The sequence below is a fragment of the Triticum dicoccoides genome, unplaced genomic scaffold (assembly GCF_002162155.2).
Source record: "Triticum dicoccoides isolate Atlit2015 ecotype Zavitan unplaced genomic scaffold, WEW_v2.0 scaffold1331, whole genome shotgun sequence".
Taxonomy (NCBI): Eukaryota; Viridiplantae; Streptophyta; class Magnoliopsida; order Poales; family Poaceae; genus Triticum; species Triticum dicoccoides.
This window is the reverse complement of record NW_021193957.1, coordinates 13501-33663: the sequence shown is the minus strand read 5'-3', so window position 1 is coordinate 33663 and position 20163 is coordinate 13501. Positions and strand designations below refer to the sequence as shown.

The following is a 20163-nucleotide window of genomic DNA, read 5'->3' as shown; positions in this document are numbered from 1 at the left end:
CGTCGGAGCGGGCGGCGGCTCCGCGGGGTGCCTGACCAGGTTCGCCCCTCAGCTCATCTGTCCCAACTCCCAACTCAACCTGTGGTTTCAATGGTGACCGACAGACTGAGCAAATGTAACTCATTTTCAATGAATCGGCAGGCTCGTCATGCCGTCCTTCACCGGCGTGTCTATCGTCGACGGCGAGCAGTGCTGTTGCGAGGCGTCGGCCGTGGTGGACGCCGGCAGCGCGGACAGCGGGTACCACTTGCTCGTGGTCCGGGGATACTCGCGTACCAAACAGGAGTTGTCCGCCGGCGAGAGCATCACCTCCGATCATCTCCGATGTTTTCATCATAGGAGGCCATTGCTGGTACATCGAGTACTACCCCAACGGCGAAAACCCGGACTGCGGCGACTTCATTTCTCTCTATGTTACCAATTACGACAACAGTCTCAAAGAGCCCCTGGAGACCAAGTTTGGGTTCAGCTTCATTGACCAGGTTGAGAAGCAGACGCCAATGTACATTCATGCGGCTGGTAAGACTTGCAGATTCACTGACGGCCATTGTTCCTGGGGCACCGACAAGTTTGTGAGAAGAGATGCCCTTGAACGATCATCGGACCTAAAGGGTGATTGCTTCACCGTCTGGTGTGATGTCATGGTCATTCGCAAGGACCCCAAAGCCGAGGATGCCGGTGGCCATGACACCAAGATGCTCCTGTCTGACATAGACCAGCATTTTAACATTCTTCTTCAAACCAAGGTGGGTGCTGATGTGACATTCGAGGTCAGCGGCGAGACCTTCGCCGCGCACCGGTGTGTGCTCGCTGCCCGATCCATGGTGTTCATGGCACAACTGTTTGGCCCCATGAAGGAGACGTCCGCCGTCATACAGATCAAAGACATGGAAGCAAAAGTGTTCAAGGCACTGCTTAGCTTTATCTACACAGACTCATTCCCTGTGATGGAGAAGGACAGCATGGAGGAGGATGCAATGATAGAAGTCACTGAAGATGGGCAAGAAAAGGAGGCAGTAGAGGATGAAATGTTGCTGCAATGGCTACCAGACTAGTTGGTAGCGGCTGACAGATATGATGTCCAACGGCTCAAGTGCATCTGTGAGAAGCAGTTGTCTGAGAACATAGGTGTGAGCACGGTGATGTCCTCTCTTGCTCTAGCCGAGCAGCACCACTGCCAGGGATTAAAGGAGGCGTGCTTGAAGTTTATCCAAGTCCAGTCCCCCTCGTGCTTGCAAACAGTAATGGCAACTAATGGCTGGGATCATGTAGTTTCGACCTATCCCTCGGTTTTGAAGGAGCTCTTTCTCAAGTTTGCTTCAAGCCAGTGAAAGTAACACCCTGCATACGGTACTCTATGCATGTTCCTTAGTTAGACCTGAATTGACACTCTTTTGCGTATGTGGGATCCTCTACAGAGATGGCAATCTGTGTGTATTGCTTTTGCTCATCATGTATATAATTTGCCATGTGCTGAATCTGAGAAATCCAAAAATATGGTAAATTGTCTTTTCATTGAATGGATGTTCTGTAAATTCAGGAGCAAGTGTCAAATTGATCGGCATATCAGTAATGTGCAAGCTTCCTAGCTAGTCATTTTATCCTTAGTTGTGTCGTATACTGTTGCTTTGTGCCTTCCCTGTCATGTATAACCCTTGGTTATCAAAAAGAACAATGTAGATGTTTTAGAAAGGCATTTTATGAACCTGGATTTGGGGGAAACATTTCTTTTCTGATATAATGACAGCGTCAGTGTGAAACCTTGATCGAGTACCCAGGAACCTTCTCCTGTGTGCTTGATGTTCTCCTTGTGTGGCGCTTCCTATGGGAGATGAATGTGGGAGCTTGAAATGTTTTTGCAAAGTCCAATGCTTTAATTGTGCTCTTTACCTGAAAATATTACTTTCATCCTGGTATATTTTGGAGCACAGATGGTTGCTGTCAGTTTAGAAAAGCTAGGGAAACCTTTGAGTGCACAGACAGGGCCACTATACTTTTTCTTTATGTAACAAATAGCTTTTGGTCAACCTACTTCGAGCTATGCTGGTTTTGATGTCTGGGCTAGTCTTGCTGTGTTGGCTGCCACATTTTCCCCCCTTTCATCACTGATGAGTTGAACTCCGCCTATGTTGTCTCAACATAGCCGGTCCCAAGCCCGGGTAAAGGAGGAGGGTTGTGATAGGCTTGGCGAGCCAACGTAAAAACTCAGCCACTCTTATGGAGATGAAACCCAAAAGATTTTCGTTGGGGCGTAACCCTCTCAGCGACGCGCCACATCGGAACCCGGGTGTGGTGGAAAATGGGCAAGGGCCGGGCCGTCACCCCCCAAGTGGCGCGCCGTATCTTGATCCGGATACGGTGGCAAGTGAGCGAGGATCGGGTCGTCGCATCCTTAGTGGCGCGCTACATCGGCGCCCGGATGTAGTGGAAAATGAGCAAGGGTCTTCGCATTTGACTCGAGGAGTGCGAAGGGTAAGGAAGCTAGCCGAGCCTAGGAGGATTCGCTTAGGTAGCTGGAACGTAGGGTCTCTGACAGGGAAGCTTCGGGAGCTAGTTGATGCAGCAGTGAGGAGAGGTGTTGATATCCTTTGCGTCCAAGAAACCAAATGGAGAGGACAGAAGGCGAAGGAGGTGGAGGATACCGGCTTCAAGCTGTGGTACACGGAGACGGCTGCAAACAGAAATGGCGTAGGCATCTTGATCAACAAGAGCCTCAAGTATGGAGTGGTAGACGTCAGGAGACGTGGGGACCGGATTATCCTGGTCAAGCTGGTAGCTGAGGACTTGGTTCTCAATGTTATCAGCGCATATGCCCCGCAAGTAGGCCACAATGGGAACACCAAGAGGGAGTTTTGGGAAGGCTTGGAAGACATGGTTAGGAGTGTACCGATTGGTGAGAAGCTCTTCATAGGAGGAGACCTCAATGGCCACGTGGGTACATCTAACACAGGTTTTGAAGGGGCGCATGGGGGCTTTGGCTATGGTATCAGGAATCAAGAAGGAGAAGATGTCTTAAGCTTTGCTCTAGCCTACAACATGATTGTAGCTAACACCCTCTTTAGAAAGAGAGAATCACATCTGGTGACTTTTAGTAGTGGCCAACACTCTAGCCAGATTGATTTCATCCTCTCGAGAAGAGAAGATAGGCGTGCGTGCCTAGACTGTAAGGTGATACCTGGGGAGAGTGTTGTACCCCAGCATAAGCTGGTGGTTGCTGACTTCCGCTTTCGGATTCGTGTCCAGCGGGATAAGCGTGCCAAGGTCGCTAGAACGAAGTGGTGGAAGCTCAAGGGGGAGGTAGCTCAGGTGTTCAAGGAGAGGGTATTTAAGGAGGGCCCTTGGGAGGAAGGAGGGGATGCGGACAATGTGTGGATGAAGATGGCGACTTGCATTCGTAAGGTGGCCTCGGAGGAGTTTGGAGTGTCCAGGGGAAGGAGAAGCGAAGATAAGGATACCTGGTGGTGGAATGATGATGTCCAGAAGGCGCTTAAAGAGAAGAAAGATTGCTTTAGACGCCTATACCTGGATAGGAGTGCAGACAACATAGAGAAGTACAAGATGGCGAAGAAGGCCGCAAAGCGAGCTGTTGGTGAAGCAAGGGGTCGGGCATATGAGGACCTCTACCAACGGTTAGGCACGAAGGAAGGTGAAAGGGACATCTATAAGATGGCTAAGATCCGGGAGAGGAAGACGAGGGATATTGGCCAAGTCAAATGCATCAAGGACGGAGCAGGCCAACTCTTGGTGAAGGACGAAGAGATTAAGCATAGATGGCGGGAGTACTTCGACAAGCTGTTCAATGGGGAGAATGAGAGTTCTACCATTGAACTGAATGACTCCTTTGATGAGACCAGCATGCGTTTTGTGCGGCGCATCCAGGAGTCTGAGGTGAAGGAGGCTTTAAAAAGGATGAAAGAAGGCAAGGCGATGGGCCCTGATTGTATCCCCATTGAGGTGTGGAAAGGTCTCGGGGACATAGCGATAGTATGGCTAACCAAGCTTTTCAACCTCATTTTTCGGGCAAACAAGATGCCAGAAGAATGGAGACGGAGTATATTAGTACCAATCTTCAAGAACAAGGGGGATGTTCAGAGTTGTACTAATTACCGTGGAATTAAGCTGATGAGCCATACAATGAAGCTATGGGAGAGAGTCATTGAGCACCGCTTAAGAAGAATGACAAGCGTGACCAAAAATCAGTTTGGTTTCATGCCTGGGAGGTCGACCATGGAAGCCATTTTCTTGGTACGACAACTTATGGAGAGATATAGGGAGCATAAGAAGGACTTGCATATGGTGTTCATTGACTTAGAGAAGGCCTATGATAAGATACCGCGGAATGTCATGTGGTGGGCCTTGGAGAAACACAAAGTCCCAGCAAAGTACATTACCCTCATCAAGGACATGTACAATAATGTTGTGACAAGTGTTCGAACAAGTGATGTCGACACCGATGACTTCCCGATTAAGATAGGACTGCATCAGGGGTCAGCTTTGAGCCCTTATCTTTTTGCATTGGTGATGGATGAGGTCACAAGGGGTATACAAGGAGATATCCCATGGTGTATGCTCTTTGCGGATGATGTGGTGCTAGTTGACGATAGTCGGACGGGGGTAAATAGGAAGTTAGAGTTATGGAGACAAACCTTGGAATCGAAAGGATTTAGGCTTAGTAGAACTAAAACCGAGTACATGATGTGCGGTTTCAGTACTACTAGCTGTGAGGAGGAGGAGGTTAGCCTTGATGGCCAGGTGGTACCTCGGAAGGACACCTTTCGGTATTTGGGGTCAATGTTGCAGGAGGATGGGGGTATTGATGAAGATGTGAACCATCGAATCAAAGCCGGATGGATGAAGTGGCGCCAAGCTTCTGGCATTCTCTGTGACAAGAGAGTGCCACAAAAGCTAAAAGGCAAGTTCTACAGGACGGCGGTTCGACCCGCAATGTTGTATGGCGCGGAGTGTTGGCCGACTAAAAGGCGACATGTTCAACAGTTAGGTGTGGCGGAGATGCGTATGTTGAGATGGATGTGTGGCCACACGAGGAAGGATCGAGTCCGGAATGATGATATACAAGATAGAGTTGGGGTAGCACCAATTGAGGAGAAGCTTGTCCAACATCGTTTGAGATGGTTTGGGCATATTCAGTGCAGGCCTCCAGAAGCTCCAGTGCATAGCGGACGGCTAAAGCGTGCGGAGAATGTCAAGAGAGGGCGGGGTTGACCGATTTTGACATGGGAGGAGTCCGTTAAGAGAGACCTGAAGGATTGGAGTATCGACAAAGAGCTAGCTATGGACAGGGGTGCGTGGAAGCTTGCTATCCATGTGCCAGAGCCATGAGTTGGTTGCGAGATCTTATGGGTTTCACCTCTAGGCTACCCCAACTTGTTTGGGACTAAAGGCTTTGTTGTTGTTTGTTGTTGTTGTTGTTTGTTTCATCACTGATGAGTTGATTCCTGCCTTTATGCATTTCACCTTGTATATCATAGACGCCCCTGAAAAGCCAAAAAATTAAAATGCCTGTGCAACATATGCAAGGAAGCCGGCTGATTGGATCAATCAATGGGAGGTACCTTCGTGAAAATATGAATCATTCACCCTTTTTAGGACATGATGAATGGGCAAGCAGGGAATGTAATTTCTGTTCCTATTTATTACTATCATGCAAACGTGTACTGGTGTGAGCTATTACCTAGAGCATTCCTTGACCACAGAAGTTCACATTGGAGATCAACTACCAGGCTTGTAGTGCTAACAGCTGAGCAATCAGAATAACCACTTTTTTTTGAATTGTATTTATTACAAGTCCCGACTTGCCACTATTGGCTCCATTGGTACATTTTCCAGTTGATTTTTATCGAAATTTGGTGTTTCTTGCAATTTCCAAGTATCTTGATGCAGATATATGCACTTACCTACTCGTTGTTTCCAATGGGATGGGTCCAGATTATCAACATAGCCTATTGTACAATTTTTCTTTATATAATAAATATCTTTTCGTCAGCTTACTTGGAGCTATGCTGGTGTTAACATAGGTTTGCAATTAATTGATCCCACCTTGCTGCTCCTGTAAAAAATTCCAGGTTTATACATATTTTCCCTACTGCAGGACACCAGAATCAAAACATTTATCAGTGAACACAGTGTTGTTTGTTAATGTCAGTTTGCAGGAAATCATATGAATCATCACTCTTATCTGTTTGCATGTTACGTCAGTCAGGCTCAGTATACAAACATATACGAGTTGGTGTCCGTTGCATCTTAATTTCTTTGCGTCTTTGTGTTGTTACGCACACACCTAATCATTTGAACTGACATTTGCTACCCAGGGTAATGCTTGTTGTGTCTCTGTTCAAAATCAGTGGCAGCATCCTGCTCCTGCAAATTGCACCTTGAGCCTTCATCAGCAAGTGTGACAGTGGCAGACAGGTAAGAAGCATGCTTAGTTTGTATAGTCATTTGTTTTAGCAGTTCCGAGGCGGTGGACTACGCCCTGAGGCGCCTTTCACATGGCTATTAATCTTCAGAAGACTGCTGCTTGTGAAGATGTCTCTGAGGTAAGCCAAGGTCGATTTTGGGAGCTTGTACCTGGTCATGCTGTTGTGGTTGCATCTCCTCTACTGATCTGGTTAAGACCATGTTTCATGACAACTTAAGCCGACTTGTCGATACTTTATGGTACTCGGATGACTGAACCGGTGCATTCGCTGTGTGTCTGTACAGGTGAAGAATGGCGGCGGTGACCAGTCGGTGCTTGAATTACGTGTATGGAATGTACCGAGGAGGATCTGCGAATACATGGCCTGACCATACAAAGTGAAGAGTTGTAGATGCAAGCAAGAAGATATCTTTGCTTGTCTAGTGTAGAAATTGTTCATACATGCTAGAAAGAGACCGCGAAATTGTTGGAGCTGCCTGTTACTACTCCCTCCGTCCCAAAATTCTTGTCTTAGATTTGTCTATATACGGATGTATCTATTCACATTTTAGTGTTAGATACATCCGTATCTAGATAAATCTAAGACAAGAATTCTGGGACGGAGGGAGTATTTATTTGCGGAGAAATAGAAACGCAACTGCATCACCGTTCACTTCTTTTGTCTGAATACTGAATATTATAGTACCTTTAAAGATATTGTTCATCAGGGTATGAACAATTACGGGGTATACTATGTTTTTCTGCGCTAACTAAAGATTTATTTATTTTTGCTACTTTAGTTAGTTCTGGAGCGGCAATTTATTCATCAGGGTAAAGCTTGATGGAGCTTCAACACTTTGTGGGATATATATGCGAAGGACGTGGTGTTTTTGCACCCGAGCTCACATGCTCCCTCATGACTAGTAAAATGCCCACATTTCCACGAATGTCATTTTATCACAAATTTTTGCACGCAATGAAAACTTTCATCAATGTTTATAAAAAAAAATTCAAAATTTTATTTCTTTTTACTATTTTTTTTGATTTTAATGTTCACGGGGGAGCATGCGAGCTCGGGTGCAAAAGAGCACTTTCGGTGAACACAAGGTAAACATTATCTGTCAGCTTCAAACCACCCCTCCCCCCAGTCGCCCTTCCCTATCGACAGGGGGGAACCTAATCGCCGCTGGCCTCTCCTCTCCTCTGCCCTACCGGCGAAGCCGCGCTAGGCCCAGGGATGGCGGTGACGGAGCAGATCCGGTCCTCTCAGTTGCATCCCCCTTCCCACCCTACCACCGAGATCCCTCGTCACGTGCGTCGCGGGGTGGTTCCCCTCCGGCTGTTGTGGCCTTGCTTGTCTGGGAGGCACAATGTGGCGTGGCTCCATCCTGGGCAGCTGCTTCCTGCAGGTGTTCCTCCCTTGTCGGCAGTGCCCAGCACCCAGCCGCGTGCGATGGTGCTAGCAGGGGCTGGAGGCATGAGTGCTGCAGTCGGGCTGCTGTGTTGGCCGGGGCTTGAGCGCCTGCCTTGGCTGGTAGGTCCCCTCGTCCATGGCAGCGCCTCCTTCCGAGCTGTGGCGACGGCTAGGGTGTAGTGGTGTTGAGGTCAAGTTGGTTGTTTTCTAGCGTCGGCTGCTTTTGGCGGCGTCGATCTGGTGGCGTGGCAGGCGTTTGAGGCCTCACACGGGGTCTTTTGCCGGCGCTACTCTAGACCCGGCACCCCTGAACCTACGTATTCCAGCATGTATGGTTTGTCGGGTCGTTTTCTTTTTACCGGTCCGACTGTTCGGGCGTTTGATGGGTGTTTGAGGCGCCCGACTGTAGATGATGTTAGAAATTTTCTATTTTGGTGATAGAGAAAAATCAGTCAAGTTGTGTTTACCATTTCATAAACACTGTTTCGATTGTAATATGGCTAATTGTTTCTGACTTGATTGTATTATTGCGTCGCACAAAACTCAGCGCGATGGGCTTTGCAGTTGGGGCCTTCAGGCCCAATGACGTGGTGAGTTGTTTGTTAACCCTATGCAGGCCCAGGTAGCACGCACGCACGCAACAAGCCGACGGCGCACACTCTCTGCTTCCGGCGGCGTCGGCGGCGGCGCAGCTAGTGGGGCGGTGGCGTGAACTCCGTTTCCGGTGGCGCGAGCGGCGCATCGAGTGGAGAGTCATCTTCGTGCGGCAGCGAATCCGTGCTGCCGCCGGACGGGTTCAGCCCCTCAGCTCGCCGCAACCTCTGTTCCGGGGAGAAGCGGCGTCGGCACGGGCGGCGGCCACTCCGTGGGGTGCTCGCGGCAGCCGGACGTGACCAGGTTTGCCCCCCACCCACCCCCCTCAGCTCATCGATCCCGAGTCTGAAATTTGTGGAGTGTGAATGGTGACTGAGCAGATTTACTCTCAATGGGCTAGCAGATTCCGTCATGTCGTCGTTCGCCGGTGTGTCCGTAGTCGACGGCGACAAGGAGTGCTCTTGCGACACATCGGCCGTCCACGCCGGCACCGACAACGGGTATCACCTGCTCGTGGTTAGGGGCTACCCGGGTACAGCAGAGGGGTCACCCACCGGCGACAGCATCACCACCGGTATTTTCATGGTAGGAGGCTATTATTGGTACATCCAGTACTACCCTAACGGCTTAAACCCGGATTGCGCCGACTACATTTCCCTCTATGTAGCCCTTGTCTACGACAACGACGATGCCGAGCGTGGCCTGGCCGTGGAGGCCAAGTTCAGTTTCAGTCTCGTCGACCATGTTGAGAAGCAGAATCCAGTGTACATTTGTGAAGCTAACAAGACTTGCACCTTCTCCAGCAGTGCTACTTCGTGGGGACGCAACAAGTTTCTGAGAAGAGATGCCCTCGAATGGTCATCGGATTTGAAGGGTGGTTGTTTCACCATCCGGTGCGACATCATGGTTGTTTGCCAGGATTCCAAAACCGAGGACGCCGGTCGCACCCTGTCTGGCATACACCACCATTTTAACAACCTTTTGCAGACCAAGGTGGGTGCTGATGTGACATTTGAGGTCAGTGGCGAGAGGTTCGCTGCACACCGGTGCGTGCTTGCAGCCAGGTCTAAAGTATTCATGGCACAACTCTTTGGCCCCATGAAGGAGGGCACCACTACATCGACCGTCATAGAGATCAAAGACATGGAAGCAAAAGTGTTCAGGGCTTTGCTTATCTTCATCTACACAGATGTGTTTCCCTTGCCCTTGAGAGAGGAGGACAGAATGGGGGAGGATGAAATGTCAGTAATTATGGAAGAAGTAAAAGAAGTGGAAGCAGTACAGGATGAATTGAGGCTGCAATGTTTGCAACACTTGTTTGTGGCAGCAGACAGATATGATCTCCAACAGCTCAAGTTCATCTGTGAACAACAGCTGTCTGAACACATAGGTGTGACCTCGGTGATGTCCACTCTTGCTCTAGCCGAGCAGCACCACTGCCAGGGATTGAAGGAGGCATGCTTCAAGTTTATCCAGATCCAGTCTCCCTCGTGCTTGCAAACAGTAATGTCGACTAATGGCTGGGACCATGTATATACGACCTATCCCTCGGTTTTTAAGGAGTTCATTGCCAACCTTGCTTCAAACCAGCAGAAGTAACACCCTGTGTACGGTATGCATGTTCCTTAGTTAGACCTGAAGTGACAATCTTTTGCTTTGTGCCTTCCGTGTTAGCTACCTCTCTATGATGTGTGTGTTGCTTTTGTCTTGTCATGTAATTTGCCTATATGCTGAATCAGAAAAATGCGACATATGGGCAGATTGTCTATTCATGAAATGGAAGGTCTGTAAATTCAGGTGTAGGCGTCAAATTGATTGGTGCTACTGTAATGTTCAAGTTTCCTAGCTAGTTGTTTCATCCGCATATATTTCTCTTTCCATGAATTGTCTCGTATATTGTTGCTTTGTGCCTTCCCTTTTCTTGATGTTTTCGAAAAGGCATTTTATGAATCTCGATTTAGGGGAAATAATTATTTCTGATTACAGTAATAGTGTCAGTCTGAAATCTTGATCCGGTAGCCAATAACCTTCTTCTGGGTGCTTGATGTTCTCCTTGGGTGATGCCTCCCATGGGAGAGGAAGGGAGCTTGAAAGGTTTTGCAAAGTCTATTATTTTTAAGTTGTGGCCGGTACCAAAAAATATGACCTCCATTCTTGTGTATTTTGGAGCACAGATGATTGCTGAATTTCAAAATCCGAAAAAACACAGATAGGGCCACATGGGCTATAATTTTTCTTTATATAATAAGTATCTTTTGGCCAGCTTACTTGGAGCTATGCTGGTGTTAACATAGGTTTGCAATTGATTGATCCTACCTAGCTGCTCCTGTAAAATCTTCCAGGGTTGTACATATTTCCTCCCTACTGGACCAGAGTCGAAACATTTATCAATGAACACATTGTTGTTTGTTAGTGTCAGTTCGCAGGAAAGCAGGGTATATGGATCATCACTCTTGTCAGTTTGCATGTTCTGTCAGACTCAGTACAAACATACAAGTTGGTGTCGTTGCATGCATCTGAATTTCTTTGCGTCTTTGTGTTGTTACCCATCCACCAATTATTTGAACTGACATTTGCTACCCATTCATGCTTGTTGTGTCTCTGTTCAAACCCAGTGGCCAGCAAATTGCACCTGGCAATATATGTTGCACCTTCAGCCTTCATGTCAGCATGCTTAATTTCTATAGCCATTTGTTTTAGTAGTTCCGAGGCGGTGTTTCACATGGCTATTATTCTATAGACTACTGCTTGTGACAATTTAAGCTGACTGTTGATACTTTATAGTGCTCGGATGGCTGAACCGGGGCATTGGCTGTGTGTATGTATGGATTGTACCGAGGAGGGTCTTGGAATACACGGCCTGATCATCCAAACTGAAGAGTAGTAGATGCAAGCAGGAAGATATCTTTGCTTGTCTAGTGTAGAAATTGTTCATACGTGATAGAAAGAGACCAGGAAATTGTTGGAGCTGCTTGTTATTTATTTGTGCTACTTTATTTAGTTAGTTCTGGCAGCTGGTGCTGCGGAATAGAAACACAACTATACATCACTGTTTTTTTCTCTCTGGAAGGTTGAACTCCAATGCTTTAGTTGTACTCTGTGTATTTTGAACCATAGATGATTGCTGTCAATCTGGTGATGAAAGCTGGGGAAAACTTTGAGTGCACAGACAGGGCCACGGCGGCTATAATTTTTTTTATCTTTGTGTCCAATGTTTTAGTTGGAGCTATGCTGGTGTTGATGATTGTTGTGCAGGCGGCTGTGCTGCACATCCGGCACCGGCCCGAGGCTGGGTGCGACGGCGAGGAGGTTGAGGAGTCAAGGATGACGGCATGGCGGGAGGGTTCGGACGGCGCACGTCCTCGTCCTGGTAAAAGGGCAAGGTACATTGCCCAACAACCTAACTCAACTATTCACTCTGCAGGAATAGAAAGAAAAAGGAAGGCTAACAATAGGACGAGTCTCAATTTCGCGATCCAAGAGTTCACGGCCGAAGAAATTTTCGCTGGTGAGTCAAAAGTCGAGGAATCGCCGTACGTCGCTTGCAGCCATTACCAAGAACGTGAAAGAAGGTAGTATTAGAGCCCCCTTTGGTCAATCTTAAGAACCACCCCCTTGGCTCCAGTAAACTCATGTTCCCTCTAGAGTTTGATGATTTTATTCTCGACGGCGTAGCGACTTTGCCATTCAGCTTCTGAGTGTCTGCTCTCCCATAAGACAAACAATCTGTTGCAGCTTGTAGGGTATCTGCCTTAAGAACAGAAGCATCTCTCCCTCAGTTGGCTCCCCAGCCTCTTAAAAACTGGCGCAAACTACTCGATAGACTGCGAGGAACCCATGCCCGGGCGGCCCACTTGGAACTGATCTAGTCGAGGAAGCCCTCCTGCTCGAACCACCCTAATTGAAGGATGAATCTAGGGTTCCGTTTATGTAACTCCTTACCTAAGGTAAAGAAGAGAGGAGTGTGGTCACAACCAATCCTCGTTTCTGCTTTTGAGAGCAGACATGGGGATTTTTTTTCCCAATCAGGTGAGACAAAAATTTGGTCCAGGACTATGCGAGTAGGCGCTATCTATCTATTAGTCGAGGTAAACTGGGCTCGCATTCTCTATTTCCCTGAGCACCATATCGGCAACCACGTTGTTAACAAGATGGATTCTACAACAAATGTTGCCATGCGACTTCTCATTTGCAGCATGAATGAGATTGAATTCACCACTGATAATAATGGGGGTGGTAACTGAAGCAATCTTAGCGCGCAGTTCAGCAAGGAAGGCCGCAGAAAAGGCGTGGTCAGCCGGGCCATAGACCACACAGAGCTCCCAGCTCACTTGCGTGGCAACAGTGAGGATTGAAGCGTTGAGAAAGAAAGCGCCGAAGGACGGATTAGAAGTAAACCACCCGAATGGCTTGTCCCTGGCACCCATTGCCACGTGAATTTCTCTTGAGGGTCAGATGATTCGAGATCAAAGTAGGAGAATTCAGCCTTGATCGTTTCTTGCAGCGCAACGCGATCAATATTTGCTTGGGACATATATATTCTTTCAGCTGGATTCCGCGTCTCGTTTGCCTAAAACCCCTTATGTTCCACGGAGCCGCACCCCTTTGGTGCCCATCAATTTAGCTTTGGCAGCGGTGAGAGACGAGGGCACGCTCGGCCCACAAAAAACCCTATAGTAGTCAGATAGAGGAAGGCGTCCTCACAAGACAATCACACGCACGCACACAGCTTGTTGACGACGCTATGGACGTCGGCCTTGCGGTAGCCCATCGGGGTGAAGCGGTCGATCGCGGCGTCCATCCGCTTTGCCACGTCGCTTGAGCGGATGGAATGGATGGATGGATGCCGCGTCGCTTGTGCGGGGGACGGGGAAATGGCGGCCGACCTAGGGCTTTGGCCTCGCTCGATCTGGGGGAGGAGAGCGATGGACTGCAACAAGATATAGGGAGGTGAGGTGAGGCACATTTCTAAACTAATTTATGGTCATATTCAGTTTCGTTGTCAGCGTAGCCGCCCTCTCTCCTACTGGTTCTTGGAGCTTTGGTTTCTCGCTAGTAGTTACTGCTGGCCGTCCTCTCTCCCATTGATTGGGTCTTGGCCCTTTGGTTTCTCGCTATAGTTACTCCTCCTAATAAGTGAGATTATTGATGGTTTTCTGCTAGGGGCATCGACGATATTTTGCGGCCGATTTCCGCACGGCACACAATTGTAGCCATATATCCATGTAGTTCAGTGGGCTACAGCCGTGGATCACGAGTGTCGTACGATTTTCGTTTAGCTACATATCAGTCGAAGTGCTTCGCCATAGAAAAGGAAAGGGCCGCCGTCATCACCCCAGTGTCTATATTAGGGTTCAGGATGAGGGTGATGGTGGACGGCGGTGGTGTGGGGATTCGCCGAAGAAAAGCTCAGTGCGGGGGGCCCTAGAGAGATGACCGGGGCGGTGGGGAGTGGTTCTAGGGAGGGCAGGGCGGCGAGGCGGCGCGGGAGCACCGCCGGCCGTCCGACGGTTAGGCCGGTGGTAGCTGACAGCGGGGAGGAAATAGATGTGCGGGAGGTTGAAGAAAAGGCTGGGGCCATTGATTTCGCATCCGACGTTCACAAAATTGACTGACCGCGAGCGAAATTTTCAACTGACTGACGTCTAGCCACTCCCTGTATGATTTTCGTTTGGCACTACATTAATTCCTATGAACACACATGCACACCCTACCTCTATAAGCATCTTCGAGAGACTCAGTCGGCATATCATCTTGAAATTTACGAACTCATCATAGGTGCATCATCGTCGATGGAAACGTCTCCTCCCACTGAACGTGCATCGCTGAAAATTCTGAAATAAATCCAGAAAAATGCGAGGACCATGACTTGAACCCTGGTGGATACCATTGTCCTACTAAGAGCAACTCTAGCAGACCCCGCATCCGTCCGGCCCGCAAAACGTGTTTGCACTTCGCGGAAAAACGCCTTTGCGGGCCGGCGCGCACGGCCGCGGATGCAGACCCCGCATAACGGACCCGTAAAAAAGCATATTCCGCGAATATGCTTTTTTACGGGCCGGCTTTGCGGGGTTTGATCTGGCGTAACTCCTCCCGGCCCGGAAAAACCTGAATTTGCACCTTAATTTGATCCAACATAATGCAGTTCTTTGCTTTTTCAACAACATTGAATACATAAGACATCACCAAATCTTTGCTAGAATAGCAAGACCAAAGAAAACAAAAACCACAAGTATGCATTTTAGAAGATTTCCAACTTTCATAACTGCTTCCACTAGTTGAAGCAATATCTTCTTCATGCACTCATTGTTGACCTGCGGATTCTCGATCTTGCATTTTTCATTCTTCATCTTTGGTTCGGAAGAAGTAGACGTTGCTTCCCCTCTAGTTGCACATGCAGCCGCATCATTGTCTTCTATTCTACTAAGGAGTGCACCAACATCTATTAACTTTCTTTCTACCAATAAATCAATGTATTGGCCTTCTCAAAACCAAAATGAGCATCCATCTTCCTACACAAAAGAATGACCATGTTCGAAATGAGGATCCGCAATTAACCAAAGAATGAGCTATCAAAATGAGCTATCGCAAGTGCACGTACCCCGTCGTTTTCGCATTTCAAGAACACCCATCCGGGGTGCTTCGGCGTGGCTGAAGTAAGCCGCAGCATTGTCTGCGTGCAGTCGTCGCACTGTATGAGCGGCAACGGCGAGCCACAGAGCCGCTGTGCGAGCGCCGGGCCCGGTGGACGGCCGGCCAAATCCATGCCCGCAAATCGTCGGCGACGCTTGGGAGGACGAACCCGTCCCTGCATGCAGTGATGCGCCCTTGCCGGGGCTGCGGGAGATGCTCCCGACCACTCCATCGCTTGGCGCAGCCACCGGCGGCCGGCAAAGCCAAATCTGGCGGCCCGCGATGAAGGTCCGCAGATTCACAAATCCGGTGGCCCACCAGCGCAGGGGGCGGAGAGGGGAGGCCTCGTGCGTGTGGCGGCCTTTCGGCGAGCTCCTGCCGGCTGCTTTCGCAGGAATCTTGGGCGGCGGGGTGGCGGCAGCGCGAGGGGGCAGAGGGGAGGTGGTTGGTGGGGGAAAGCGCGGGCTGAAATGTCCCCCCACCAACCACTTCCGCTTATATGCAGTGCACCGCAGCGGCGAGGTAGAAACCCGCGAATACGCGGGTTGGGGCTGAGATTTTGCCGCGCCCCCCAATTTTTTTTGCGGGCGGGGGCGGGATGCGGGGTCTGATCGGGCAGGTTTTTCTGCCCTGACCCGCATTTGACGGTAATTTTCCGGGTCGGGGCGGGATGCGGGGTCTGCTAGAGTTGCTCTAACCATCCAACCTCAGATTGGTCTGCTTCCGTAGAATTAGTTGCACCCAAAAAATACAGTGGATTAATTTGCATTGTGAACGTGAGTCCACAGACCACAGTTGCTTCCATGTAATTTGCAACAGCACTAGAAAATCAAGCGAGGACAAAACTGCAAATCTATTTATTTCCACCTTCTACTTTTCTTGGTCACATATTTCCTACTCGATGAAATTTTGTTTCTACTGCTCGTAGAATTTGCATCTGATACATGTTTTGCTTCGTTGTAAATATCAATGTATTTTGCTTTTAGTGAAAAAATGCTTCAATTTGCTACTGTTTTTCTGTCATGGAACATATTTTATTTCTGTTGTTACTCCATGTTGCTTCCGACACTACTCACGTTTGCTTCGATTTAACAGAAAAATATGCTTCCATAATTTGTTTTCACAGACTTCCAAAAATCACATTGCTTCCATATACTACAATCATGCATGTATGTTTCCATATACGCATGATGCTTCCTTTCATTCCATACTTGTTTCCGTCATATGATAAACAAGCTTCTAACACTACAAGCAATGCTCCATGACTCGCAGTCTTCTTCTAGCTCCAAATCATGATTCATTTTCTACCACGAACCATGTGTGATTTTGTATTTAAAGGCAATTTTATGATGGTTGAAGCATGGAAAATGTAGTATAGATGCATTTGTGTGGTAGTGAGCCATTGGAAGCATAGTTTGAGAAGTGTTGAAGCAGTAACAAATGAATTACAACGAAACATTACCATGGTTGTGTAAAGAATGAACCAAATATGTAGTTGAAAACATAATGTAAGCTAGAAACAAGCTGCATATGATTCTGAAGCACGTGTGTGGTAGTAAACCAAAGGAAACTTATACATAGGCTGTAGGGAACTTCATACATGTGACCGAGAAGCATTGTATCTGTGACAACAAACCACACATTCCAACTCTTAGGTGCAGAGCCAGTCATGTTGATGAACCGGTGGCGTCTATCGCAGGAAGCATCGGACAAGATGCTGACTTGAACAAGGGCATCAGGCGAAGTGGCATCGAGTCCACTAGGAGCAGCAAGATCAGTGAGTCAGTTTATTATGTTGGATGCAGTTCTGTAGTAGGAGAGACTAGCCAACCGTTGCATTCATTGTCCCCGTCGCCCCTTGATGTCCTCACCATCGTCGCTGCCACCCACACTAGAAACCTTGCATCGCCGGCCCGCTTGGGTAGTGGAGGACATGAACCATCGTTCAGCCACGTGAGATGCCTTCACCCCAGAGAAGGGCCAATGCACGACAAACTTCAATCGAAATCACCTGGCAGGCTGACTATTTGTTGTGTGAAGCTTTACATTCTGATCATCGCTTGTTATTTCCATGTGTTAGGAAAAAAGCAGCCCAAGCGTGATTGAGGTTCTCATCGTGTGACAGAGGTATGCATCGCCACTGGAATTTTTGCAACTAATTTCCTTTGCCAACTCATTTGTTTGCATTCATGATTCGTAATACAAAAGCTTGTTCGTCCTGCCGGCGAGCATGTCACAACATTCAACACCTTTCAAACATAAACATTTTAGGCATGCTGTATCAGAATAGAATGTAGGAAACAACAACTAGTACAAAGAAGCTTGAAAATATACGTACATGAAGCATTGGGTGTCTAAGGATGTATACTTCGAAGAAGGATTATGTTGCATAAACCATCTGAACGGAAGAAACACAGATAGGATACTATGGAAGCATGGATTTTTTGAAGCATAAGTTTGATGATATATCAACATAAGCCATACCTAGTGGAAACATAGAACTCTGAAACTAGTCATTAACAATGCTTTGCCACCAACATACAGGTGCATCATTTTCGTAGCTCAATCTGACAGATCTCTTTCGATAGGGTATCCTAGCTAGGCGACTTGACAAAATGGTAACAGGAGCAAGGTTTTACCCAGGCCCGGGCTCTCCGGAGGAGACAATACCCATCGTCATGCTTGTCTATATTGCGTTGGGGTGTGTATGGAGTACAGGTAAAGTACCAAGAGTTTGTACGATGTCTATATACGAGCCTGCCCCCGACTTATATATCATATAGGGGGTCCTAGGGATATCGATCCTAGTCGGCTACATAGGTGGAGCTATAGTCCTCCACGACTCCATCTTCTTGTCTTGTATGCCAAATCATCTGGAGTCTTTGTGTAATTCGTCGTGGGCCGCCCGACGTGGAACTGACCTAGGGGTCCTCAGCCTGGCGGACCCGGCCGAGAGCCGACATGATGAGAGATCCCTCAGCCGGCACACTGTTAGACCCTGAAGCAGCTGCAAGTCTGGCCGCACCTGGGGTCACCCAAGCTCCACATCGTCTTCGGTAGCCGAGTTCAAACTGGTTCAACGAGACGTTCTCCGAAAAATGTCTTCATGCAATCGGCCTCCAACTGTCGAGTTGCTTCTGAGGTGACCACCTCAGTCCTGGAAATGTTGAAGGACGCGGCCGACCTGCGCACGAGAAGGATTTCCCTCGTAGTCGCAGCCAGCTGCTTGGCAGGATAAATTCCCGCGTTGTTTCTCAAAAGCCATCCTACTCCCTCCCGGTCCTTTTTAGTTCGTATATAAGATTTGTCTAAAGTCAAGCCTCGTAAGGTTTGACCAACTTTATAAAAAAAAATACCAACATTTACAAAATAAAATAAATATCAGTAGATGTGTCATGACTTAAATTTTCATATTGTATAACTTTAGCATGGTAGATGTTGATATTTTTTTATATAAATATGATTAAGCTTTATGAAGTTTGACTTCAAACAATTCTTATATGCAGAGTAAAAAGGATCGGAGGGAGTACAAGGCTCTGACAAGTCAGGCCGGTCTTATAAAACTATTGTTTATTGTTTGGGAGTAGATTATCTCTCAACAATACGTCACAAAGCTTAATGTAAGGCTACTCATAGTGGGAAATACTCCCTCCGTTCCATAATGTAGTGCCTATAGATTTTTTGAGAAGTCAAACTTTGCAAAGTTTGATCAAGTTTATAGAGAAAAATATTTATATCTACAATAGCAAAAATATATAATGTGAAACTACATCATATGATGAATCTAGTGATATATGTTTCGCACTCTAGATGTAAATATTTTTCTCCATAAACTTGGTCAAAGTTTGTGAGGTTTGACTTTTCAAAAAAACTATAGGCACTACATTATGGAACGGAAGGAGTATCATATACTAGTATCATGCATGTGATACTAGTGTATGATACTACCTTCATAGTGCATAGTGTCATAAAGTAGTATCATAGATGATCATATTTATTGTCATGCATGACACAAAGTAGCATAGCATTTAACATGATATGATATCTACCTATGTTACTCTAACCCCCTCCCTCTTCTTTAATTGTGTGCCACATAAGCATGTTTGCTAGTCTCAAGCGCATGTTACCCGTTATGTTACTCCCACTATGGCCAGCCTAATTGTCTCTAGTTCGCTACTCCCTCCGTAAACTAATATAAGAACGTTTGGATCACTATTTTAGTTATCTAAACACTCTTATATTGGTTTACAGAGGGAGTACTTAATACCTAGGCATGGCCGCGGGTTTTGGGCACCATAGGTGGAGTATTGACCACGTGATCTCTTGGGCGTATGATCTTTTGGATGATTGGTTAATCAAGCAATGTTACGATCGATTAATATGCCGTCACTGAAAGTAGAGAGAGGATAGATGCACAAAGGAATCTCGCCCAAGAAATTTTTTTGAGGACCGTGTTACCTTAGGAGGGAAATATGGGCCAAGTAATATGATAGATCAGACACTCAATTTGATTGAAAGCCCAAAGTTTAGTTTACATATTTAAACAACTAAAGTTATATAGGAGTACTCCTGAACTTATGGTTTGACTGTCAAGAGAAGTGACAAATCCTTAAAACAGGTAGGTACCATCAAATGATGATGAGTGTCACTTTGTTTAAGGGCATGTACAGTGGTTGATAAAACAAATGTTCTCTTAAGCCTTGCATGTAGTTTAGAAATGACAATAAAAAGATGTCTACAATGGATTATCTCTTAGCCTTATCTTTAATAACTAGTAATTTCTAAAAACGTGATGAGACATATTGTGCTAAGAGATCATCTCTTAAATAAAAGAAGACAAACATTTTCTTACGATTTCTCTCTCCTCCACCTCAGCATTTAACCTACGTGGCACTCCTAAGATAGCACCATTGTACATGCCCTAATCCGGCGCCAACAAAAAATCAGACCGTTAGTAGAAAGAAGTATCCCTCTTTTCAGTATTCTCCGATCGTATCTCACCATTGACATGTTCAATGTGAAAGCCTTGATAAAAAAACATACTAGTGTCAAAAATGTTTTACATTATGAGACGGAGGGAGTAGATTGATAATGTACTCATGTG

At 47.1% G+C, this 20163-nt stretch overlaps 1 protein-coding gene and 1 pseudogene across 2 annotated transcripts; both read left to right on the top strand.

The window, feature by feature from the left end:
- Positions 1-6: 6 nt before the first annotated feature.
- Positions 7-1620, top strand: LOC119343566 (annotated as a pseudogene).
- A 6857-nt stretch (positions 1621-8477) lies between these two features.
- LOC119343563 (BTB/POZ and MATH domain-containing protein 2-like) lies at positions 8478-11551 on the top strand. 2 transcript variants are annotated; one of them, XM_037614464.1, is made up of 3 exons: positions 8478-8729; positions 8830-10038; positions 11211-11551. In XM_037614464.1, the coding sequence occupies exon 2, from the start codon at positions 8838-8840 to the stop codon at positions 10023-10025; it is 1188 nt and encodes a 395-aa protein (XP_037470361.1). In that variant the 5' UTR covers positions 8478-8729; positions 8830-8837; the 3' UTR covers positions 10026-10038; positions 11211-11551. The 2 variants fall into 2 exon arrangements, with proteins under 2 accessions (XP_037470361.1, XP_037470360.1); XM_037614463.1 differs by lacking the exon at positions 11211-11551 and having other exon boundaries at positions 8830-10222.
- Positions 11552-20163: the final 8612 nt, after the last annotated feature.